Genomic DNA, 26,029 nt, shown 5'->3' with positions numbered 1-26,029 from the left:
GAACATTCCAGACTGACCAAAATTATTTATTGATTTAGTATTTTAAGGATGTTCATTGACCCCTGGTGGAAAATGAAGAGTGGTACTTGAATTTGAGGTTGTCAGTATTCTATCCTTCTCGTCTAGAGCAGGAGACACTTGATTTGTGTGGTGTGAATACAATTTAGAGAGGAACACGAAGTATATAAAAGTTCAGGGAGTCCTTCAGTCTAGAGTAGTCCATGTTGTTTTGTTGTCTGAATGATGGTAAGCAGGTCTGGACAGTAAGTCATGGGTGTTATTGCAAGAAGTTTCCAGCCAGTCTTTGTAAACAATCCTTGATCTGGAAAGGAAAAGGGAAACTGAGTTAAATGTTGATTGCATCTTTTCAGAAAGAAAGCTGGGGAGGAAATAACATGAAGTACAAAAGAAGAAAAAGCACAGAATGAACCAGCACTTCGAAGGTAAGCCATTTCCTACTTGTAATAATCTAGTTGCAAGTGCTTAATTTTGAACTGTGATAACCTGGTTTTCTAGAGCGGTAATTGTTAAAAACTGTATCAATTAGTCAAAGAACTTAGGCTCATACTTTTATTAGTGTGATGTTCCAGCTAAATTCATTAACTAGTCCCTGGCTTGTTGAATCTCCACTGCATAATTACAGTACAATCAAAGCTAAGGTTTACAGAGGGCAGCAAACATCTCAGAAATTTTTGCTTCTATACTTATACAAAAATGCTCTATTTCCTTTTTTTTTTTAAAGATTTTATTTATTTATTTGAGAGACAGCAAGAGAGAGAGAGAGAGAGAGTGCACAAGCAGGGGGAGCAGCAGGCTCCTTGCTGAGTATGGAGCCCGATGAGGGGCTCGATCCCAGGACCCTGGGATCATGACCTGAACTGAAGGCAGACGTTTAACCAACTGAGCCACCCAGGCGCCCCCCCAAAATGCTCTATTTCCAAGTAACCCATTTCAGGAGTTGAGATGGGTTGAAAAGAGTTGATATTTTCTGGTTAAAATAAATAAATCTTAACTAAGAACTAATACTAATTATGTTTACAGCATATAAAGTGAAGCTGTTGAATTTTTTAAAAACACAATATCGAGAAAGCCTTATATAATAAAAAGCAAAATATTTACCTTGAGAGCTCCATTTAATTGGACATGATATGTTTGACAAAAGCTGTGGGCATAATACAGACAGTTTAAGTTAGAAGACCATCAAGTTTAATGAAAGAGAGATTTAGCAAGTAAGTTCAATCTAATTTTTCTCAGAGATAGTAGGAGCATTTATTGTTTTAAGCTTGGTACAGTCCACAATTCTTCATCCTGGATTCATAGCTTTTCTCTTGACTTTGTAAATTTCATTTGTTTTTGGAAGAAGTGGTACATTCACATGGTTAAAAGTTTTCTTTAGAGTATGAAAGAACTTATAACAAAAACAAAATGTTCCTCACCACTGTCTCCCATCTACCTAGTTTCTCTTTACGGCAAAGTTGGTGTAGCTATTATACATATATAAGAAAATACAAATATCTGTTTCTAAAACTCTTTTTCACCCTAATGGTGGCATACTCTACAAACTCTTTTGCATTTGCTTTTCTCACTGAATGACCGTAAACAAGAGGTATCATTATTTTGGGGGCACTGTAGGGAATTTCATCTTGTAGATATACCAGAATCTCTTTGATACATCCTATATTGGTGGACATTAAGTTGTTCAAATATTTACCAACAACACGGTAATGAATAACCACGTATCACTCATTTCACTTGAGTGCAGGTATATCTAAAAAACCACATCCCATGATGTGGATTTGCTCGGATTATTAATACTACATCACTGTATCAGGGTTTTAATGATTGGCATTCCCAACAGGAATGCATGAGATTACCTGTTTTCACACACTCTCCCCAACCCAAAGTGTTGTCAAACTTTTAATCTTTGGCAGTCATCTTATTGAAAAATGGTATCTCCATGTAGTGTTAATCTGTATTTCTTTTATTAGTAGTGAAGTTTAGCATATTATATTGATAGATATTTTTTATTTCTTTCTCTGTGAATTGTTTATGTACTTGTTAATTTTTCTATTGGGTTGTAGTCTTTTTGTTAATTTGCAGTAGTTTTTGTTTTAATTAGGAAAATGAGCTTTTGCTGATACTGATTACTTTTTTTAAGGTTTGCTATTTGTCTTTTGACTTTGCTTCTGGTGGCTTTTGCCATATGGATTTAAAAAAAATTATGTGGTTGCATTTATCAAAACTTGTAATGCCTTCTGGGTTTTTATCAGCGCTAGAAACACCTTCTCACTCTCAAAGTTATAAAATAATTTGTCCATAGCTTTTATGCTTTCAGCTCTTACGTTTAAATTTTTGAACCGTTTGAAATTTATTCTGGTATGGGATCCAGATCTGACTTTATTTTCTAGATGACTCTTCACTTGTCCAAACAATATTTATTGAATGATTCTTCTTTTATGTAATGTATTTATGGCAATAACCAAATGTAAAACGTTGTTTATGGGAAAAAAGTGAAGTTTAATCAAGGTTGTCAGTGAAGATGTGCTTGGCTGACTGCTTTCCTTTTCTTCTGTCCTCTCCTCTTCTTTCCTCCTCCCTCCTTTCCTTTCCTCTCTTCTCTCTGCTTTTCTTACTTTTTCCCAAGTCATTAGACTTCATAAGTCTACATTTACATCAAAGCTATCAGCATAGCTTTGTTGAAAAGTGGCCAGGTTAGTGTTTTGGGGAGGTTAGATAAGTTTCTCAATTTTACTGGAAACTTTAAAATTTACAGATTACATCATGTAATTTTATTTTGCATCTTTATTTTGTGGGGTGTGTTGTTTTTCAGACCCCCGAGGTGAAGCTGCTGTAAATTGGTAGCAGGACATAGATAGTCAGCCATGAGATGACTTTGATTTCAGCAAAAACACCAGACAAGAAGAACAATGAAATTTTAGCACCAGCCCTTCCATTTATGATGTGATCTTCACTCAGTAACTAGAGCTCTTTGGCCCTCAGCTTCCTCATTTTCATAATTGCCTGCTGTAAAGGATTTTGAGATCTCTCCAACTTTTATATTTTATTATACTTCATTCAGACACAAAACCTGTCTATCTTACAGAGATTTTATAAAGATCTAGAGAGAAAAAAATACATGTGAAAACACATTGTAAGCTGTATCACAATGCATAGGCGTGTCAAAGCCCACTGGAATAAAAATCTTAGGTATACAGTCAGATTCTTAGAGTTATTGTATAACTGATAATAATAAAAAAAAACATGAGTATGTTCAATGAGAGAAGCAAAGACAAAAAAGTTATTTTAAGCTCACAAGGAGTCCATCAACAATGCAATCTGTTAAGAGTTGCGGTGAGCACCAAGCACATGAGATCGTACCTTCATAGTTGATGCAGCCATTGGAGTCTTCCTGACCCGCCATCAGGGCTTCCACTTCCTCCTCTTTCATTTTTTCACCTGATGAAACAAAAACTCTTTGCTCAGAAAGAAGGCCAGGGGATATTTTCTAAATTACATCATAAGTGATCAGTTTTGGGTTTCTGGAGACTCTGATTAAGCTCTTGGAGGACAGAAATCAAGCCCATCCTGTTCCTCTGGTACTTAGTACATTGTCAATGAATTGTTTTTAAGTGAATGAATTAAATACATATTATCCCTGATCATCAAAACTCTATCCTATAAGAACTACGATGCTTTGCTTTACTTATTCATTACTAGTAACTTAAGTTACCATTTCCCCCAAACAAACTCATTGAGACTGAGGCCAATGGAAATGGTCATTAATTTTTGACTATTCTGTTTCATTTTGTAGCTTTACCCCTTACCTGTTTTGTTAGAACTTGATCCCCCTAATCATGCTCTTTCCTATATATTCTGTCCTATTAAGTCCATTGAAATAAATTTTCCTTACCCAATGTGGCTAAAACATGGCGGAGTTCAGCACCCATGACTGTGCCGTTGCCCTCCTTGTCAAAGACACGCAGACCCTCAACAAAGTCTTCATAAGTGCCCTGGTCCTTGTTGTTGGAAATAGCTTGCATCATGGGCAGAAATTGTTCAAACTCAATTTTCTTGGCATTCATCTCTGGAAGAAATTGCAATTGAGAGAGTTATTAGCTATGATAAAATGTCATTTCTGAATCACAAATTAAACTTGAGAGTTCATTCCAGAAGATCTAAAATATCTTCATATAGCTGAAATTTCAGTTGGTAAATTGCTGATGACAAAAAATTGGTAATAGCTAATAACATGAGCTCTGGAGTCCTTGTGCTTAAGCTTTTATCCCCAATCCACCATTTACAACTATGTGATCATGGACAACTTTCTTCATCCTTTTGTACCTCAACTTTTTCACCTGTAAAATAGAGATTCCTCATAGTGTTAGTGTGAGCACTGAATGAGATAATACCTGCAAAATATATTATAATACCTGGGATAAACTGAGTGCTCAGTAAGTGTTAGCTACTTTTTATTAGTATGGTCAATTTAATATTTTCTATAAATGCCAGAGAAACAATGCAAAAAATATACTGATACAACAAACCCATTAGCATATAAATACAGTAAAACTTAACTTAAAATATATGCCTCCTTTGTCCTGAGCTTTTGTAGAACCTACAGTTTCCTTAAATTTTAAGTAACTTTAAAAAGAAGCCTATGAAGAGAGTGTGTATGTCAAATTCCTTGTGATCTCCTGACTTCTTTGCAGTTTAGAGGTCTGGGGATGGTAAGGTTTTCTTCAGTATGGTAAGGTAAATTGCATTCACAACAAAAGTATCAAACAGACTATCCAGATGGATGTGAATGGATAAAGTTAAGTAACCCTAAAATTAAAATTCCCTTTTACTAGTCTTTCCTCATAGAATAAAAATGGAATAATATTAAAAAGATCAAACTTGAACACTGACTAAATGAACATTTACCTAGTAATTCTAAAGAAGATGGGTGTTTTGGTAAGTTAGAAGGTGGCATCTACAGAATAAGATCTAGCTATTGTTCTCTCACTTTATCTCATGCTCTCAGCTACCTTTTACATGATTTACCTGGACATTTTCCTCTAAAGAAAATGAAGTTTGAGAAAAATTCCAGGAGACTGATTGAGAGGTAGGTTTGCTTGAAATCAAATCTACTCCTTCCCACTTTGGTAACAAAGGAGCATAGTCTTCTCAGTTATCAAGAGAAAAATGAGATTATTTGCTTTTTGCTTTCCCCTCTTTTTTTTTTCCCTCATGGCAAAGATAAACAGCCCAAATATCTACTTGAAAAAATTTCAGTGTTGTCTCATGTCTTTTGTTCAGGGTGGTATTCTCCAATAGACTATTACCCTTTGCCATGAACCATTGGGATCAGAAAATTTTTTCTCGTTCCAGACTAATAACTGGATTACTGTATCGAGCAAATGACTTCTATGATGGTGCCACTTACATATCTCAGTCTTTTGTTGCAGGATTTGCTTGCGGGGGTTATAGGTTTGGGCTTAGATTTTTAAGTCTTCTTGTAAGTCTTTGGAAATAGAAAATACTCTTATTACGGTGACATTCTGTCGATTCTTAATTAGGAGAGCCGAGTTACTTTTAAGATGGTCACAGACAGAGCACTGGGCAAAGTCAGCAAGTATTTTCAACCTCCTGAGAGCACTGGGATTTTATTTCCACAGCTTTTGCCAGTGAGTTGCTTTACTGAGTTGCTTACAAAGTATATTGTGTTTTAGCCATATTTAACACCTTTGTCAAAATGTGTTTTTGCCTTTGAAGTTTTGAGAAAAATGTGCAGATATGGATATTATTCATTAACCTTTAAATTATGAACATTAGGTAGGATGATGATGATGACGATGTTAGCTTTAGGTATTATTTCATTAGCGTGAAATTTTATCATGCTTACAAATTCTCAGAGGAAGGTTAACTTATTTTATGAGGAAAAAACTGAGACTCTAGACAGCCAAGAGGCACACTTACCACCAAGAGCAAATTAAACTCTATTCTGTGGATCTTATTTCTCAATAAATTTCTCTTTCTCTTACATACATGCACGCTCTCTCTCTCTCTCTCTCTGTCTCTCTCTCTCTCTCATGTGCGTGTGTGAGCTTGCTTCCCAGCTGCTTGGTTACCTTCATTGCTGGGATTTCCCAGCACCTTCTTGACTTCCGCATTGGTGGGATTTGTGCCCAGAGCTCGAAGGACATCGCCGACCTGGCTTAAGGTGATCTTACATTCACCTGTTCTGTCAAACAGGAGGAACGCCTCCTTGAATTCTGCAAGAAGCAAGAAGCATTAGGGTGCTTTTTTTCTCCTTCAGGACTATAAATTACCTCTAACTTCATCAAGGATCCGGTTCACACTCTCCTCTGTTTTTCAACTTTTGTAACCACTTACAAATCTCCAATCTACCATCAAGAATCCAGTTCATACTCTCCTCTGTTTCTCAACTTTTGTGACCACTTAAGTTGTCTTTGGACTCTCCCTTTTCCTAGCTCAAACTGCCATTGGCAATCCTTTTTGACATTTCTTTTTCGGACTGCTTTAAAACAGCATTTCCAACTTCAAATCATATATTATTATTAATCAGATATGGAAATTGAAGCTCCTTGTCATATTTATTCATATGTCCTTCATCTGCCTGGGAAGCAGGACTGGGTTAAGAAATTCTGAGGTCTTGAGAAATCTTAAGAACTCCTCATAATTAAGAAAGTTAATAAAATTTCAAGAAAACAAATTTTCAATCAGGGATGTGTTACATGAGGTTAATCCAGATTTCTCAAATTATTTAGAAAAACCTCCTCTTGAAGCACAAATTTCCTAGACTCTCCCCTTGACTAGTTATCTTCAAGTGCGACTTCATTTTTCAGGAAAAAAAATTAGAAAGGTGAAACAAACCTTTAAGTTCTAGAGTGTCATTTAACCAGTGTATGACTTTAATAGGCTCCTAGTATAATCAGTTTGGAAGGAGAAATATTTGTTTGGATCTATCACTATGATAATCTTTTTAAACTTTACTCATCTTCAGATAATACATATGACAACATATTGCTATATTAGCTTTAGAATTTAAGTATACATTTTTTAATTAAAATTTTATGTAGATAATTGTAAGTTCACAGGTAATTTTAAGAAAAAATACAGAGAGATCTCTTAAATACTCTGTCTAGTTTTCCCCAATAGTAACATTTTGCAAAGTTATAATATACTATCACAACCAGAATGTTCACATTGATAGACTCCACCAATTTTATTCAGATTTTTCTAGGTCAATTTGTACTTATATGTGTGTACATGTAAGTACATATTTTTAAAGTGTTGTCTATTTTTATCACAATCACTCTATTGCTAACTTTCCCTAAATTTTGTCATTCTCTGTTGGTGGAGCTATTTTGGCCTTTCACAATTAAGAAGTGTATACCATAAAAACCAGAAAAGGGTAGTACTATGGATTAAGGGGCCAGAAATGACATTTTAACTGAAACTTCTAAACATAATATAATTAAATTTTCTGGGGAACCCAAAAGTACTGATGGCAACTTGTTGGAGTTAATCCTAGCAACACTCAAAAAACCATTTGTGAAGGAACTGGTAGAGCTGAAAGAAGTGTATTTGGGCCATTAGTGACCTCAGATCAAAAGATGCCATCTAGATAGATTACTCAGCAAAGTACCCTATTTTATCATCCGTCCATCCCCTGATCTAAGGTTGCACCAGACATTATATTCACAATCAACTATAGATCATGTCGCCATTGTTTGCTAAAATTTCCCCTTCAGATTCTGTGCAATTTGACTGTAACAGATCATTCCCCTAAACTAAAAAGCATGCTGTAGGCACAGTGGGGTCATTAGTCAAATATTATTTTTCGTCTTTCTAAGGGACATGTGAAACTGAACTATTCTTGTTATTGGCTCCAGGCTTTCATGCAGATTGCTCAGAGGGCTCACTATTACCCTGGTCAGAAGCTGATATAGAAATAGGATTTTATGGGCTGTAATAGAATCTCTCTGGCATTAACCCTTTGTTGATTTAACCACCTAGGACAGAAAGATACTGCTCTTCCTACCTCAGATTTTTAAGATTTATTCTTTTAAAGAATCTAGAATAATGGATTAGCAAACTACTGCCTACAGGCTGCGCACCTCTTTTTGTAAAATAAAGCGGGATTGGAATACAGCCAATAATACATTTATGTATTATTTATGGCTGTTTTTAAACCTCAGCGATGGAGTTGAGTTGTTTTCACAGAGACTGTACTCCCAATAAACCCTAACATATTGACAATTTGGCCCTTTACAAAAAAAAATTGACAGCCCCTGGGCTAGACCAACACTGTTCTAGACCTTTTTATGACAATCAAAATGTTCTATTTTGGGGCTACCCAAAAAACCACCTGTGGCCCCTGACTGCTGAAATATGACTAGTGCACCTGAGAAAATAGCTTTTTAAATGTATTTATTTTTAAGTAATTAAAATTTAAGTTTAAATAGCCACATGTGGCCAAGTGGCAACTCTACTAGAGAGCACAGGACGTAGACCTTTAGAATGTGAATAATTTTTGTTTTGTTTTTTTTTTTCTTTCCTTGCAACCTGTGATACCTTCAAACAGAGCAGCCATGACCAAAACTCTTTAATCACTGAACAAGGAAGGAAATGAAGGAAGTTTTCATTCGTTTCTGAAAGCATTGTGTTTCCATTTAAATTTCAAATGCTTCCATCTTTTTTCCTGGCAAGAGAAAACCAGTCCACCCCACCAACATTTCCTGAACCTCTATACCTAAAACCTAGTTCATGTGTGTAGCTATGGGTTTAAGGGTCAACAGGAAGTCCTGTCCCTGCGGGGGTTTTTAAGTCTTCTGTTGCTTTGTCCCACCAGAATTTGGTCAAAATGACACTGTAAATGAGATTTTTAAGAGGATTGGGTTGCAGTAGCTGATAATGTAGCAGCATCACTAGTTAAAAATGCATTAAGAGTCAAACAAATGATAAAAACCACCAGTCCTTTGTAGTATAATTTCAAATGCTCTTGAGTTCTGAGCCATCAAATCACCTAATCTCTTGACATGAGACCATCAGCCATGATGTAGATACATGTGAGTTTCTACTGCAGCAAATATTCTTCTTTTTTTCTTAATTGATGTCCAAACATGAATATTTTAAGACATTGAAACAGACTGAAAACGGGGAATTTTTTAGGTAGAGAACCGAGTGTTTGCATAGATACTTATTAAGCACCTATAATTATAATTATATATTACATATCATAACATATATACATACTAGTTTTTATGACCAATATCCTAATTTATATGCTATCATTCAACAAATTTTTTTCTCCCTCTCCCTTCTATAGATGTACTTCTGTCTCCGTTTCTTTGAACTTGGGCCACTTCCGCTCCATAAAACATTCGCCCCTAGGCCTCTAGAGAACAAACCTATCTGGGGGGGCGTGGGATCTCTTGGATCCAAAGATCCGAGGGAGAAAAAGTGGAAGTGTCAGGGGAACTGCTCAGGTTCTCTTGAATCTGAAGAGTTTGAAGTCTTCTGGTTAGTAACTGTTTTTATGAAATTTTTCATTAGTTTAAACTGATACCAGACTTTGATCCTGTCAATAATGCTTTGGGTCCTTGAGCAAGTCCTATCAGCTCTTTGAGAGCCTTGTCTTGTATTTCTAAAGACACACCAGGAGACGTCTAATGTTCCTTGCAGTTTTATGATAAACTCCTCCTCCTTCTTTGCCTCCGAATTTACTTTCATTCTATATCCACTTCACCTGCTTCTCTCAACTCATGCCCATTGAAATTATGTAGGTCTGGTAATTGGGCAGTTTCACAATCAATATTATTTTCTAGATTGAACAATTCAGACCTGCCAAATCTTTCTTTAGGGATTTGATGAACAGATTAGCCGTTCAAAATCTCCAGGCTTTTTTGGGGTAATATGTATGGTATTGGCTACTGTATCAAAATGGTTTTATGTAGAAATCAGTGAATACAAGGACCTATTTTATGGTAGCTGTCTTTTGTTTGCTTAAACCTTTGATTACTGATTATAAGCAAGGGATTCACGATGAGAAAACTTAGAGTGATTGCGAGCATTTATATTTAGAGTGGCAACACCAGTGGGGATGATTAGGAAGAGCTAATCTCATCCCGAGGGAGTCGGTTTTCTCACATGCCGCCTTTATGAGTGTGCACATATTAACAATTGTATCTTTTAAACTTACCATCCTGCTGTTCCTTAGAGAACTCGATCTGTTAGAAAGAAATTAACCACAAAGAATATTTTAACCAAACAAAAATATCCTGATTTTTAAGTGTATCCAGGCTCATTCCCTGAGTAATCTTCAAAGTAAGCTCCAAAAGTAAGCCAACTTTTCAGAGTTCAGGCATAGCTTGGACACTAACAGGTTGAGCCACGCAGAAACATGCCTTAGAGATAAGGGATATTTCAGAAACGAGGCAGTGCTCTGCCTACGTGTGGAGTAGAGAAGCTCAATTCACTTACCAGCAATCTGGTCAGCACTGAAGGACTGCAGTGGCAGGAGAGAGGGAGAAAGAAAGAAACAACTAGTACTCTTTCAAATGCATTGACAGAAGGATGAGTGCTCGCTGTTCTGAGATTTTTAGGAAGACATGTAGGTGTCATAGAATAAGGTTGCCTTAGGATACTTTCGAATCTAGGAAAAATAAGCTATTGCGAAAGATAGTTAGGGAACATCTCTCTGTATCTTCATCAATGAATCAACGATTTAACAAATGCTAAGTCAAATAACTTCCTGGAATAATATAGTAGCCTGTGATGTATTTAAGATATGTCTAATACAGATACCCTGCATTCAGAAATACAGATACACTGCATTAAAAAGATCTCCTTAATTCTTTCTTCTATTTAACTAGTAGGTTTTTGCTCGATGTGTCAGAAGTAGTTTACTTAATTTTAGTTATCTTCATCAGACTGTTTGTAAAGGTATAATATTTTGCTATACTAGCAGTTTCTGCCCCTCCCCCCCGTCCCCAGTTAGATAGAATAAACCTTATGTGATATAGCAAAAGTTAGTGAAGCATAAAGTACTACTTTGGGGAGTAAGATGTATTTTTTTCAATTAACATAATAGCTTGAATTAATCTCTTCTATCCTCACCCCACCTCAACCAAAAGCAAAAGCAGATTCTATAGACTTATACCGAATAGGTTCTCCCCTCAATTCTGTTCCTTATTTGTCTGCCTTTCTACTCAAAAAGGTCATATGCACGATTCATATCCTCCTATAAAGGACAAACCGTTTCTCCTAGGACCCACCATGGCAGAGCCTCTGGGCTGCGGAACAGCGGCAAAGCTGAAGAGTGAGCTGAGGGCCGCTCCAGTCCCTGAGTGGGGCCTCCTTCCCTGAGGCTGCCTTTTATTGCTGGGGAAGCTGTGATCTCACAGCTAGCATCCGGTTTCAGAGACACATGGCCACTCCCTTTGGAGAGTTCTTTAGCTTTCTTAGGGCAAAGGGAAGGAGGGCTCTGTACCCTGAGGGCTATTTTTAGGCAACCAGAACCTAGGAGTGGACAGCCATAATGAGACCGAAGTCTGTCAGTACTTTTATGGTCTTTATCCCTGAGACGGTCTCTTGGAGCCTCTTCCTTTAAGAAGCGTCTTACTTGTTCAAGCGCAGAGGAGCTTAGAATTTCCCTCACACTCAGGCTGACCCCTTCTCTTGGTGAATTATGGACTTTGCAAACTTCGAGTCAGCAAGTTTTGATATTTAATGGAATTTTTTGGATGGGACAGGCTTGGGGTTTCAAATGGCAATGACTATAGAAGGAACATCCTCTGGAGCTCTGTCCCTCGTGGTAAAGTTCAGAAGACTTGAAAAGGCCATGCACATTCTTCATGTTTCTTAGGGTTCACCCAAGTGACAATGTGATCCGTTCTTGAAACCTCTCATTAAAGACCACTCTTTTGCAAGTTGTGCTCTGAGATGTAGAGAGTGTATCTAAGCCAGGGGTGGTTTGGAGCTCCATTTTCACCATTCTGCTTTAGCTTTCTTAACACAGGGGTGGGTATTTTCCTCCATCCTCAGTCTCCAGAAAGACCCAAAGCAGGGGCTGTTGAATGCCAATTTATACTTTAGGATTTTAAAGATGTCTATGGGATTGGCTGGTAATGGGTTTTCATGGCAGCTTACCTGAAAATAGGGGGCAACTCCCTTCCGAGAATGGTACTGTGAAAAGTGGTACTAGGAAAGATCAGTCCTAGCATGTCCACTAATGTTCAGACATGTTTATTGGTGTTCTACATACCTAAAGCAGGTTATAGGTGTAAAGAATGTTGGAGATAAATTTTGATTTGAGTGCTGTCTCAGCAATTGTTTTTAAAGGAATGGTCACGCCAAGCATGAAGTTTCCCCCTGCTAGACAGTTGAATACTTTACAGCTTTCCTTCAAACCATTTAGGAAGAAATCAATATTTAAATGCATATCACTTTTTTTCATATCATTTTTGTCCAAAGTTTACAAAAGTAGTGAAAAAAATCTCATAGGGTCAAAATGAGGATTAAAAACATAATTTAAAAAATATTACTACCCAGGAAAACATATTTTCATAAATAAACATTTTGAGAGTTTATAAGAAATGGAAGCTAATAGAAAAATTTAAGTGCTTTAAATTATTAGGGGGAATGGAAGGGAGGGACAAAGGTGGAAATTTGTCACCTTTGATAATTGTGTAATTTGGAATCTCATGATTTTTTTCCTTCAAGTTTTTATTTAAATTCAAGTTAGTTAACATATATACTAAAATTGGTTTCAGGTGTAGAATTTAGCGAGTCATCACTTACATGTAACACCCAGTGCTCATCACAAGTACCCTCCTTAACGCCCATCACCCATTTAGCCCATCCCTTGCCTACCTCCCTCCATCAACCCTGGAGTCTCATGATTTTTGATGCCCAAATTAAAGCCATGAGAGCAGACCATGTTTCTTTGTGTTCTTTTTAGTCTTGTAATTATATTTATGTATTGTGTCATTAATTTGAATTGCCCTATGATTAATATTGAGAACCAGTATATATCTTTAGTAGAATTAATAACTACAAATAAACAAATAAGCCATCAAAAGTGCCCCACAGAATGCTCATTTTCTTTTCTTTTTTTTTTGAGTAGAAAAATGTGTCCTCAAATTCATATAAAATATCAATTTGTATAAAATCTGTAGAGTAAACTGGAAAGTCATTTTAAAAGTTGTATTTATGCTATAAATAAGCTATTCCTAACCACTTGGATATTATGTAAAGGTTTGCTATTATTAAAATAGAAGAACAGGCAGTTGTCAAACTATTTCACTCTATTTTTTCTGTATATCTTTACCACAAAGAAGACCAGAGTTTAGATTTTTTGTACCTATTGAAAATCAAAGTAAACATGTAAGCAAGTTATTGACAACGGTAGAAAAGGCTACAGTGTAGTCCATCCTAGAGAATAAACTATAGTTTAAAAGTTAAAAGACGTGAATGCTGTGCTCATAGACTAAATGGGAAATGTTACTTTATCTCTGGTACACTCACAGATGATGAAAAGTTTCTCTTGCATCTCTTTCTTGGTGTTGTAGTGATGAAGTAATCAGCTCTTTGAACAAGGCATGATATAAATACAAAATGTCAGCTGATTTTGGACTCAGTTTGCTGTGTCATCATTTGGTTTGTTTTAAAAGTTAGACTTAAGTCTCTTCTATCTGGAATGCTCTCCTCTCATCTCTGTTTCTTAGAAATTAAATATTCAAAGTCCTGATAAAATCTTCTCTTGAAAGGACCTTTTCTTTCTATTTACTTAGCTCCTTTCTTCCAACTGAAAGATGTTTAACCTTCCTGGTTGTAAACTTCTGGAAAACCCAAAGCCATTTACCTTTGTCCATGATGCAAATTGGACATGGGCCCACCCCAATTTCTTCCTGCCATCTAGAGAGTGGCCTCTGCCTTATTCTTATATTTTATTCCCCATAGCTCTATAAAATACCTTGTTTGCCTATATTAGTTCAACAGATTTGCAATAAATTAAAATTAGGACACATGTATAGTAAGTTCCTCCTTCAAACATGAGCTTCTCCTCTAGAATATTATATTCTCTGAGGGAAGAGACTTCATCATCTCCTTCAAAGAGCTTCCATTCTGCAAGATGGTGCATATGATCTCCCCCCAGTGCTACACGCCCAGCATCTAGAACTGCCAAGCAGTTGCCAAGCGTGCAACTAGGCACGCTCATTGCTCGTTTTGAATTATTGGTATATGTACCTTTGTATTTCCAGAGCCTTTCCTTACATTTTATATAAAGTTTATGATCAGGAATTCTAATTTGCCAACCCTTGATTTGCTTTTTAACAGGGCTTTTCCATCTTAGCCTGATACCTGTATTAGACTGTTAGTATAATAACTACATTCCACATTTTTGGGACTCATGTACTCTTTGGTATTGGATTTAGGTAAGTAGTAGTTGACTGTTACTGGTACTGAAAAGGATTTTTTATTGCAATGTTTCATTTTTCTATCAGTAATCATGATGTTTGGTTAACTGATTAAAAACAAGATAAAGCTTCTGGTATACAGAAGGAATTAATTTATAGGGAAAATGTTAAAATGAATTTAATCAAAAGGCTCTGAAATTGCTGTATGTTAAGCTTTAGCATAACAAGAAAAGCTATAATTAAGGAGGATCTGGGAGACCTGTGATGTTGAATACAAGTGAAAATGCCCTAGGAAGGAACACAGACTATAGTCTTTAAACAACTTCATCTTCCCTGCAAGATGGAATGAGACTAATGACTGGTAAGGCTAAATTAAAGAAGTTAATCTCACCAGGGCCAGTATTCAAGCAAGAAAACATTGCTGCACGTTCTCTAATTTAATGCCAGGCAGAGAGGCCTCTAAAGACCCAGAATGTATGCAAACCCTAAGGAAAATTTAGATGATTAATTTCCACTCTAATCTCAGAGTTACCAGGACTCACCATAAAAGGCCAGCAGAAATACCAATTTGGAAATAAAGAGTTTTGTGCCTCAGAATAACTCACTTCATTTAAAGGAGATCAATATTTTTCATTGCATCTGCTTTTTTTTTTTTTTTACCTCAACAAAGGATATACTTAGGCTGGTGACTATAATGTGTTATAAAAAGTAGAAATTAAGAACAACAAGAAATTAAGAATACAATACCAGTCCAGCCTGTCTAATATAAGAGAGAATAGACGGCTGTACCAGATACATTGATCTGAACAGAAGGGGAAATGAGTAACTCTGTGCTCAGAAAGTGTGGACTAGTCAAAACTGAATTTGGTCACATTAGAGCAAATGCTGAATTATTTAAAATAACACAATTCACACCTACAAGAATTAATGAGAAGCCTAAGTGAATTTTAATAAAAATTTAAAAATGTGACCTAAGTCTATACTTTTTCAGATTTTTCATTAGCTTTCTTATGGCTAATAATTGATAGAGTTAAGATTTAAGAGTTGTACCTTCTCCACTTTGTACACTCGTTTGTTTGTAATTTATTAAAAATCCAAGTTATGTTTTTGTTCCTCTTTTTATTTTTAAAATAGGAGCTTAGAAAAATTCTTGGTGTATGTGTTTTAAGAAATTAAAAGTATCTGCTTTTTCCTACTTATCTGGAATGAAAGTTCCTCTTGTGACCACAGGGATATATGAATATTGGCATTACCATTTTAGAGATTTCAGGTCTTTTCATATGGTGGAGAGAGAACTAGACAGGGATTGAGGTATGCAGAATTTTGTTCTGTGATAATAAAGCGTGTGTCTTTTGATTAAATAACTTCTCTTATCTGGGTCATGGCTTCCTCAAATATAGAATACTGTGTGATTTCTAGGGTTACTATGGTTCTGCAATGTTATGAGTTCTCCATGCTTTTGACAGTAGAATCTACCTCAACTTGCTTTTTTAATGGAAAAGGGCATGGTGCTTAAAAATTCAAGAAGTAACATTATTTTGAAGTAATCTAGAAAAAGAGAGGTTAAAATGTAATTTCATAATACTGTATTCAAGTGAAGCAGATGTTTTAGAAACAAGAAAAAATGTACCATTGGGCACTTACTAGGTACAAAGACTTCACTTGCCACAGTGGAAGGAGGAATATACAGTTGAATACGATGTGGTTTTATCTTTAGGGCACATTTTTTCCCTCGGGCTTCAACTCACTGTTATTAATTTATGACCAGAAGAGCAAGGATTTATCATCCATATAGTTTAAATTTTTAACTAGTATAATTAAAGCCATGACTACTTGTATATTGCAACTTTTGCCTTCCAAATTCTGATTTGGAGTGAGAAACAAACTGTAGAAGTTGATGTAGAAACAAACTATAGCAGATCTTATTTTCATACAAAAAGTATTTCAGTATGAGGAGAAGCAGAAGAAAGTGTAGGATCAGCAGACTAAATATAATCCTTTCCATAATTTCCATGAGTCAGATGGTGCTTAATGCTGGGTAATTATGGAACGTCTTCCAAAGACAACTTGCCAGGGGGTTCATTTGCAAAATTAAAATGTCAAGAGTCTAAATTTGGCATTGTCACTTTGTGGTCTCCTTGTCTTGCAAAGATTTCATTATCTTTACAATTAAATGAGCTATTCACTATTAATTGGTGAACATACCCATTCCTTTCCAAACTGCATTTTACTTTGCAAAGACATTATGCAGTTACGTATAATTCAAAATATAATTTTAGAGAGTTACAGAATGTCCTTTAGTACTTTCCCACTCCATTCCACCTGTTCTCTTCTTGTACATCATAGATGTTTCAGAGTGGAAACTTGATATTGATACCTAGTGGTAGTCTCAAATAATTTTTTATTTGTTCCTGAGGTTATATTCACACTGCAAATGGATTGATACTGCAATTTGTTACATTATAGATGTATTAAAAATTAATTCATATTATTGAAAGGCCAGGGTAAAAAAAAGACAAATTCTTTTCTTTTCTTTTCTCTTTTTTTTAAAGTAGACTACACACCCAGTGTAGAGCCCAGTGTAGGACTTGAGCTCAAGACCTTGAGATCAAGACCTGAACTGAGATCAAGAGTTGGATGCTTGACTGGGCCACCCAGGTGCCTCAAAAATGATAAACTCTTAAAGTTACATAAAGAAAACTTAGAGACAACTTATAAATATTTTCACCCATTTCTTCTAATCAGAAATTCATGATGTGTGTTCTTTTCCTACTTCTTTTCCTCAAGCTAGTTAAGGTTAAGATTTAATCATTATACATGTGGTATTATATTTCTACATATCACTCTAAAGGATATATGGCTGATATTTCTTCCCAGTTTCAATCATGCTATCTATCTGTAAACAAAATAGAGATCCCATACCTTTGTTAGAATATTAGCCCGATGGCAAAATTTGGAGGTCAGTTTTGGTATGTGTATATTTAATTAAAAAAACAAAAATTATTTTAAAAAATTTGTCTGTTTCATTACATTTAAGAGCATTTAAAAAATACTTTGGTATAATTTATTTTCTCCAGCTCTATCTTGATATAATTGACATAACAGTGTAAATTTAAGGTGTACAATGTGATTTGATATGTGATGATTTTGATATTCTGAAATGATCACCACAATAAGGATAATTGATATATTCATCATGTCACATTTTTTTTAAATTAAAGAAGTGTGTGTGTGTGTGTGTGTGTGTATGTGGTGAGAACTTTTAAGATCTACTCTCTTAACAACTTTAAGGTATACAATATGGTATTGTTAACTATAGTAATTATGTTGTATATTAGATTCCAGAACCTATTCATCTTATAACTGGAAGTTTGTACCCTCTGACCACCTTCACTCATTTGCCCCATCCCTAGCTCCATCCCCGGCAACTACTAATCTACTCTCGTAGCAGCCTTTTAAAAAAAAAATCCATGTTCCATTTACAACTTTTTATAGGAACCTAGAGCAAAGTGACTAAGAGTCTTTCTAGGTCTTCCCACCTTCTAGCTGTAAGAGAGAACACTCAGCCTTTCAGCAACAGGTGCAGAGATAGGGGAGAGGTGTGGAGAACAGAGTAGTGGACTGCCAAGGTCAAAAGTCTAGGTGAACTTGCTCTGATGTGTGCCTGTCACTCCCTCCACTGGCTACACAGGGTTGTGCAGGGTGACATGAGATCTACCCTACCTCACATCCTTAAGAATAAAAAAAAGGCTTTTTTACACATTAGGGTTTTTTTGTTTTTTTTGTTTTTTTTTTAAAGAGTGGGAGAGAGAGAGAATCCCAAGCAGGCTTCACTCCCAGCGTGGAGCCTGACATGGGGCTTGATCTCACAACCCTGAGATCATGACCTGAGTTGAAATCAAGAGTCAGACACTTAACCAACTGGGCCACCCAGGTGCCCTTTCCTCATGCATTCTTTTTTTTTTTTTTAAGATTTATTTATTTATTTGAGAGAGAGAGAAAGAGTGCAAGCGGGAGGAGGAGCTGAGAGAGAGGGAGAGAGCCCTCAAGCAGACTCCCTGCTGAGCGGGGAGCCCTTTGCGGAGCTCTATCCCAGGATCCTGAGATCATGACCTGACCTGAAATCAAGAGTCAGCCACTCAGCCGACTGAGCCACCCAAGCACCCCTTCTTCATGCATTCTTAACAGCAGCTTACTCTTTATAAACAGGAGGTGGTTTAGGATATGATTACCACAGTTGACTCTGGATTTGGCTGAGAGGTTAAATCCTAGCTCCATCACCTAGTTATTTGATCGTGGACATAGCACTCATCCTTATTAGACTCAGTTTCTTTTCTTGCAAAATGAGGCTAAAAACAACCTCAATATACTGTTTTGAGGATTAAATAAGATAATAGGGCACAGAGTTAAATCTCAATGAATATTTATTATTATATTACAAAGAACTTTATAATTTCCAAAGCCTTTCATGGGCTATGACCTCATTTGATTTTTCCCAAGAATTCTTCAAAGTGGGACTGGGTTTGTATTAGCCTTATTAGAGCCGAGAAAAAAGAATTTGTAGATTAACACAGACAATCCTGTACCTGAACCAGAACAAGTCAGGTGTTGCGAATGTATACAGAATATTTGCCTCCACTGAATACCCATCAGTAAATAGATGTATTTATTGGGAATGCTCTATTTCCACATTACCCCTTAAATTGAAAGCTTAAATCTCCCCAACTGTGCAGTAAATTATTGAGATTTGTTATCGATGAGTTTCTGTCAATGCATTCTGTACCTTTACCACTTTTTGTAATTTCTCCTGCAGTATCTAGTCAGAGATGACCTGATTGAATTATAGTGAATATGGTGAGAATTAAAACTTAAGCAGCACAAGGAAAGACACAATTCAAAGTCTCATCACCTCATAGCAATCCTGGCATATCAACTAAGGCATGCATCATGCAAAACATTTACTTACACATTGAAGATTTTTAAAAATCTAGGCACATAGTCATCTCATTACTTGTTTTCTTTCATCATTTCAACACTTGGCTGAAGTGTTGGGCAGCAGGTGTTAATTCTTATGTTTGCACCTGCAACTATACTCATGGTGGATTTTAAGTCTTACACTTGAGATTCTGTCAGGCAGTGTTCTTTAGCCTGGGCATCATTGTTGGAAGTGTCAGCTCTCTGAAAGCAAAGAGTGCTTAGAACCACCCAGGACAGCAACTTTAATGTTCAAATATCAGCAGTTTTGTGTTTTTTGAAAAGGGTACTCATAGAACATTCATGGGCATAGGACATCAGGTAAGCATTCCCTCCATGAATATCAAAGGTTTTGTGTTAGAACAACTGAACAAATGTTCTAAATAACCAACAAACTAGGAAATCAGGTTGGAAAGCACATTACAGAAATTGATAAAACTAATTAACAATATTAAAGATTGTTCAGAGTTTAAGGGGAGTTAACTTTATGGCTGATAAATATGGTATATTATATGGTAGAACATAGATATTAGCTAGGAATAGTATTGAGGAATTAAATATTACTATTCCTATGCCTGTAGTCCTACACAGAGATAGTTATTCTTACACGTTAGCATTACTCAAAGTCTAAAGGACAACCAGATTTCTTTTTTTTTAAATTTTTTATTGTTATGTTAATCACCATACATTATGTCATTAGTTTTTGATGTAGTGTTCCATGATTCATTGTTTGTGCATAACACCCAGTGCTCCATGCAGAACGTGCCCTCTTTAATACCCATCACCAGGCTAACCCATCCTCCCACCCCCCTCCCCTCTAGAACCCTCAGTTTGTTTTTCAGAGTCCATCATCTCTCATGGTTCGTCTCCCCCTCCGAATTCCCCCCCCTTCATTCTTCTCCTCCTGCTATCTTCTTCTTCTTTTTTTTTCTTAACATATATTGCATTATTTGTTTCAGAAGTACAGATCTGTGATTCAACAGTCTTGCACAATTCACAGCGCTCACCATAGCACATACCCTCCCCAATGTCTATCACCCAGCCATCCCATCCATCCCACCCCCCCACTCCAGCAACCCTCAGTTTGTTTCCTGAGATTAAGAATTCCTCATATCACTGAGGTCATATGATACGTGTCTTTCTCTGATTGACTTATTTCGCTCAGCATAACACCTTCCAGTTCCATCCACGTCATTGCAAATGGCAAGATCTCATTCCTTTTGATGAGGACTGCCGGATTTCTAATCTTATGATTTATGAAAGAAAGTTTAAAATCCAATTAAGTTTTGTTCTTTATCAAGTTTTCAGAAAGTTAATGAACACATATAACAGCTCTATTAATTTCTTTAGAGTTCATTTTCTCTGCTTGAAAAAAGTTTGTAACTTATATGAGGTAATATATCTAGAAACATCATTAAGTGATTAAAAGCATCATAATATGAAATGTTTTAATGTACATTTTAATTAGCCTTGTTACCTACTGGGATGAAATTAAATTTTATATAGTTCTCAAGTTGTACCACATTCGTTGGTTATAATACCTATAAATGTGCACTGATTTCATATTGATGAATGTAAATCATTGAAGGCATTTAAAATTCCTTTACAAAATTATGTTAGTTTCAATCTTGTTCTTTTCATTTTCTCTCTATTAGGAGTAGGCTCTCTGAATGAAACATAAAGGTTAAATTCCTCCTGTTTCTTCTAGATTCATTTAATTGCTACTTTTTGGTTTGCATCCTTATCAGGATCCATCCCATCTCTCGTTTTGTAATGAACTAGTGAAGATGGAACACACCTCATCACTGCAGAGACGTTCTAAGAGTATTTTTTCTTTTGCGTAGTTGTGCTTGCTACCTTAGCTGTATTGGCATTAATTCAACATATAGATGAAAGGATAAACCAGTTTTTCAAGATTTAAAAGAGCATCATCACTTCTCTGCTGTGAACAACTAATCAGTTTAATTTTAAGTGATATTTTGTCTTTTCTTGGAGTTTTCTTACTGCCAAAGTAAATAAATGAATAAATAAATTTACTTATTCATTCATTCATTCAGTCATTTTGTATTTCTTCAGGGAAGAAAATTAATGCCTATATTCATTAGTGGGATATTTCCTTTTCTTCTTAAGAAGGCACATTTTTCTCCCCCAGATACTTGTAATCCTAGATGCAAAGAGGTAATGTTGTCTTATAAATCACAATAAATACAGAGGAATAGCTTTGACACTGATTCACACCTCTACTCTTAGGATAAAGTGGAGAGTCAAAAAATACCGATGATTGGAATTATTGTCATGGCCGTAATCACGTTCATTATATAATGTAGTCAGTGTGCATCTATAAAGATACATTAACTAGAATTGCTGGAGTTGAAAAATTTGTTTTCCTCTTAATGAATTATATGCAGTCTTTTAGGTAGAAAACCATTCATTAGAAGATCTGACATGCATTTCTCCTCCTAAGTGGGTATTCATTAAGAATAGTTCCTAACCAATATTAGATTCTCTGACCAGCTTTTTTCAAATATGACTTTAGGTACCTACACACTCAAGATAAAATATTTCACAATCCACTCCTACTTTGGAACATAAAATTTCATGTTTAACCAGAATGCTACAAAAATTATGGATGTATTCATTTAATGTCACCACATATATCTAAGGGTGGTCCAATGCAGTATTTATGTCAGAAGTATTTTTTAAAATCTGTGATTATACTAAATTACTCAATGAAATGTTTATTTATAGGTCAGCTTTGTCTTTGCAATTAAATAGTATTAAGTTAGCAAAATTTAGATTTACTATGTACAGAACTTTTGGCTTAAGAGAGAAGATCACCTAATAAGGCCCTTTAGCCTGTTAGTTTTCCATATAAGGCAGAGTTCATTAGATAAAGATTTTCAAAATGTCATTCAGACCAATCCAGCCCCAGTGAAGGAGGAGAAGGTGCATGTTTGAGGGAATCACATCACTGAGAGGTAACAGGCACATCCACTGCATCATTTTACCATAAGCAGGTAATCTTTTGGCAGTTGAGAACTTTGATCACAGCCAAGTGTTGACACAAAAATCAATCACATTCTCCTTAGTTTAAGATCAATATACAATAGCTCAAAGACATAAGCTAAAAGCCATATAACAAGTTTTATCGTATTTGGGGGATTAGTTTCATTTAGAAGCAGCTCACACATTCTGAATTAAATACTGTATATAAATAAACAAGATGACAGTTAGAGTCACTGAAACACTTGAGTGCATAATTGTCTTCACTGAGATCTAATTTAGTGTTGTATCAAATTTTATTAAGCAAAACTGAAGGGGGAATTAACTTGAATTGCAAAAATCTTCTCTTTTTCAGATGAAATAAAGCCGCTGTCAAATAAATACAGCCAGGACAACTGGGTCATCAGCTGTTTTTAAACTTTTGGAAACAAGTAGGGGCGGAAAATTTCCTTTTGATGTAGCATTAAGGTAAGGGATCCAGTTTCTACAGAGATTTTGTTTCAAATGAAACAAGATGAAACAAAACGAAACAAAATAAAACACTGGTGTAAGTATTGGTAAAACACCTTTGCACTTACACACTTTGTCCCTAAATTGCACTCTGACCATTTAGGGGAAAAAAGAAAACCAGAGAACAAAAAATGAGAGCAAATACAGGTTCCACAGACACTATCATATTCATTGGAATGAAATTATATGCTAGAGTTTATTTATTTTTTAACCAGGATTCTTTTCTCCCCCAATCTACCAGTCCATGTAGTAACGCTGTCTCTCTCAATGAAAAATATACCCCTTGGCAAGTTCCTAGAGTTTCCTACTGTTGAAAGATGTTTCAGTGACCAAACAGTTCACCTCTTTAGTTACCTTAATGGCAGAGAGGTCAATTTTTTCTTCTTTGGGTTTGGCTGGGGCAGGTGCAGGTGCAGGTGCTGGGGCTGGGGCTGGGGCGGCAGCAGCAGCAGCAGGTTTCTTCACATCCTTCTTTGGTGCCATTTTGTTAAAAACAATGGGTTAAAAAGAAAGAAAGAAAGAAAGAGAGCACCTGCAAAAGAACCTGTCAAAATGAGTCTTGGAAGAGGAGTGGTGCTTCAGTTGATCCACAGCCCAGTGTTTTGAAGGTGGACCCAGAGTGTTAAATGGTATAAGGGCATGCATATATATTTCACTTAGTGCCTAATAGAATCTTGACACATGCGGCTGGATTGGACAGTTCGCTAGTCAAGGGGGATGGCATTCAGGCTCGGACTATAAATGGAATCTTAAGGGTCAGGGCTTCATCAATTTTTTTTTTTAACTCCTTTTGCCTCCCCCACCCCCACCTCCATATATAAAGGAGAAAGAAGTATCACAAAGCCAGCTTCAGATCCTTTGGTGACAGTCAAGTAGATTGACTGATACTTTTTCTTGGTAGAATTACAGTTCTGCTGAATTTGTAAATCTTTTTCTTGTTTTCATGCCTAAGAAACTTTACCGAAGGATTTGATTTCAACTTGGAATTTTGGCAGGGAGTATCACCAACTTTCACTCAACTCCTTTGCTCATGCTCCTCCCCTACCCTTGCCATAATTTGCAAGAAGTTGTTGGTCAGCAAAGAGGTGGTGGTGTTTAAAAATAAAAAGCAGACGTATAAGGAAAGACCATCAAATATTAAAGTGCTTTCCCTTCTAGGGAGCACAAACTCTGCCTCTCTCTCCATCCCTCCCTCTCTCTCTTTTTAATTGTAATGAACTGTATGCTAAAGAAAAATAATTCAAAACTATTTCCTATAACTTAATTTTCTCTCTATAATGAAAAAAATTAAATGGAATGGAATGACAGCAAGATTTACCTTCTTGCAAAACAGCTTTTCTAATAGTAAAATAACTGTCAAAGTAGATACTTATTCATTTTACTTCCTAAATTGCATAAAGCCTAATTACTTATCTCCTGGAATTTTTTTTTATCCATACCAGGGAGGTAAGATATACTTTTTATCTAAGTGGGCAGAGAAATAAAGAGAGAAAAGGACTTTAATTATCAATATGGTGTGAGTTTTGATGGGCAACTTGAAAATTTTTCCTTTTCTGTCTTTGGGTTCCTCAGTTTGCAAAGCTAGATTCTCATATTAAGAAACATAAGATTAACCAATGTACCATCTTCACTTCTGTTCTTTTTAACTTGTGAGGTATTTAATTAATGAGTGTGTGTGTATATATATATATGTATGTATATGCACACACATATACATATATACACACATACATATATAAATGTATATGTGTAAATACACACATTTATATTCTAGTTGTTGAATATTGTGTTTAAAGATATAGATTTGTTATCCATTTTCCATTTTCTTTTGGTCTGATATAAAAGCATTCCCCAATTTGGGGAAGGTCACTATTCTTCTTCATATATTACAACTAAGAGACATTTAGACTCCCATATTAGCAATAGTTTATTTAAGTCACATCTCACCCCTAGTATCAATCTCCTTATCACCTAGGGTGGCCTGATCTACTGGATTTTATATATATATATATATATATATATATATATATATGTATATATATATATATATATATATATTTTAAAGATTTTCTTTATTTATTTGAGAGAGAGAGAATGAGAGATAGAGAACACGAGAGGGAAGAGGGTCAGAGGGAGAAGCAGACTCCCTGCTGAGCAGGGAGCCCAATGTGGGACTCGATTCCGGGACTCCAGGATCATGACCTGAGCTGAAGGCAGTCGCTTAACCAATTGAGCCATCCAGGCGCCCATCTCCTGGATTATATTATCCACATAGGTTCAGGAGAAGTGTTTTTTTTTTTTTCTTTTTTCTTTTTTTATGATTTTTCTTTTTTTTTAATTCACTTGAGAGAGAGTGGGAGAGGGGGAGAGCACAAGTAGGGGAAGCAGCAGAGGGAGAAGTAGACTCTCTGCTGAGCAAGGAGCCCAATGCGGGGCTTGATCCCAGGACCCTAGGATCATGACCTGAGCCTAAGGTGGATCCTTAACCAACTGAGCCACCCAGGCATCCCCAGAAGTGTTTTTATTAGCTCTTTCCTTTGCTGCCCCACACTAAGAACTCAGTCATTGTCTACATTAGCTGCTGGTACGCATGTCTCACATACAGGACAGCCAGGAGAATCTGAACATATTTAACCTAGGTATATTGCTTGTCTCAAATCTAAAAATTAGAATAGAACATTAGGTAGAAATATGAATAAAGCCTGGGCTTCTTTTTGCTACTAATAGTGTATCAATACTGGTTTCTTGTGACAAGCGTACCATACACTTGCTAACAGTAGAAAAACTGGGTGTGGAGTGCATGAGAACTTCTCTCAACTTTTCCATAAATCTAGAACTATCCTAAAATTAAAAAAATTAGTGGAAAAAAGTCTAAAAAATGTAAAAACAAGTCACCCTGAAACTTCAAATATAAGATATGTAAGGTCTCATTCCCACTTAGTCAATATTCCTTATGTTTTAGTCAGGTATAATATAGAAGGAAAGTCTAAACATGTTCACAATTTACAACACTGAGGCCTTTTAAAAAAATGGTTCGTCCTGTTGGACATAATGTATATGGTGCTTGGTTAGGCATTATTTGTTATACACAGAAATTATAGGTGGAGAAAGAAGAA

General features: G+C 35.9%; 1 protein-coding gene and 1 long non-coding RNA gene across 3 annotated transcripts in view; one reads left to right on the top strand and one right to left on the bottom strand.

Annotated features, from left to right (window-relative positions):
• LOC141374645 (uncharacterized) overlaps window positions 1–26,029 on the top strand; it is a 77,846-nt gene that overhangs the window by 49,824 nt on the left and 1,993 nt on the right. The window contains exons 2-4 of the long non-coding RNA XR_012381692.1: window positions 372–443; window positions 14,347–14,444; window positions 22,759–22,871. This is a non-coding gene — a long non-coding RNA (uncharacterized lncRNA). The remainder of the gene's footprint in view (window positions 1–371; window positions 444–14,346; window positions 14,445–22,758; window positions 22,872–26,029) is intronic.
• MYL1 (myosin light chain 1) lies at window positions 19–23,396 on the bottom strand. 2 transcript variants are annotated; one of them, XM_025892291.2, is made up of 7 exons: window positions 23,268–23,396; window positions 10,208–10,235; window positions 6,111–6,254; window positions 3,911–4,084; window positions 3,379–3,456; window positions 1,120–1,162; window positions 19–322 (listed from the first exon to the last, which is right to left on the bottom strand). In XM_025892291.2, exons 1-6 carry the CDS (start codon window positions 23,394–23,396, stop codon window positions 1,134–1,136), a joined length of 582 nt encoding a protein of 193 aa, XP_025748076.1. In that variant the 3' UTR covers window positions 19–322; window positions 1,120–1,133. The 2 variants fall into 2 exon arrangements, with proteins under 2 accessions (XP_025748076.1, XP_073760423.1); XM_073904322.1 differs by lacking the exons at window positions 10,208–10,235; window positions 23,268–23,396 and adding exons at window positions 10,489–10,513; window positions 11,283–11,374.

Source organism: Callorhinus ursinus, unplaced genomic scaffold (assembly GCF_003265705.2).
Source record: "Callorhinus ursinus isolate GAN/ISIS: 27379988/994484 unplaced genomic scaffold, GSC_fseal_2.0 scaffold2, whole genome shotgun sequence".
NCBI classification, from domain to species: Eukaryota; Metazoa; Chordata; class Mammalia; order Carnivora; family Otariidae; genus Callorhinus; species Callorhinus ursinus.
Note: the sequence above shows the minus strand (reverse complement) of the source record. Positions and strands in the feature narration are given on the sequence as shown.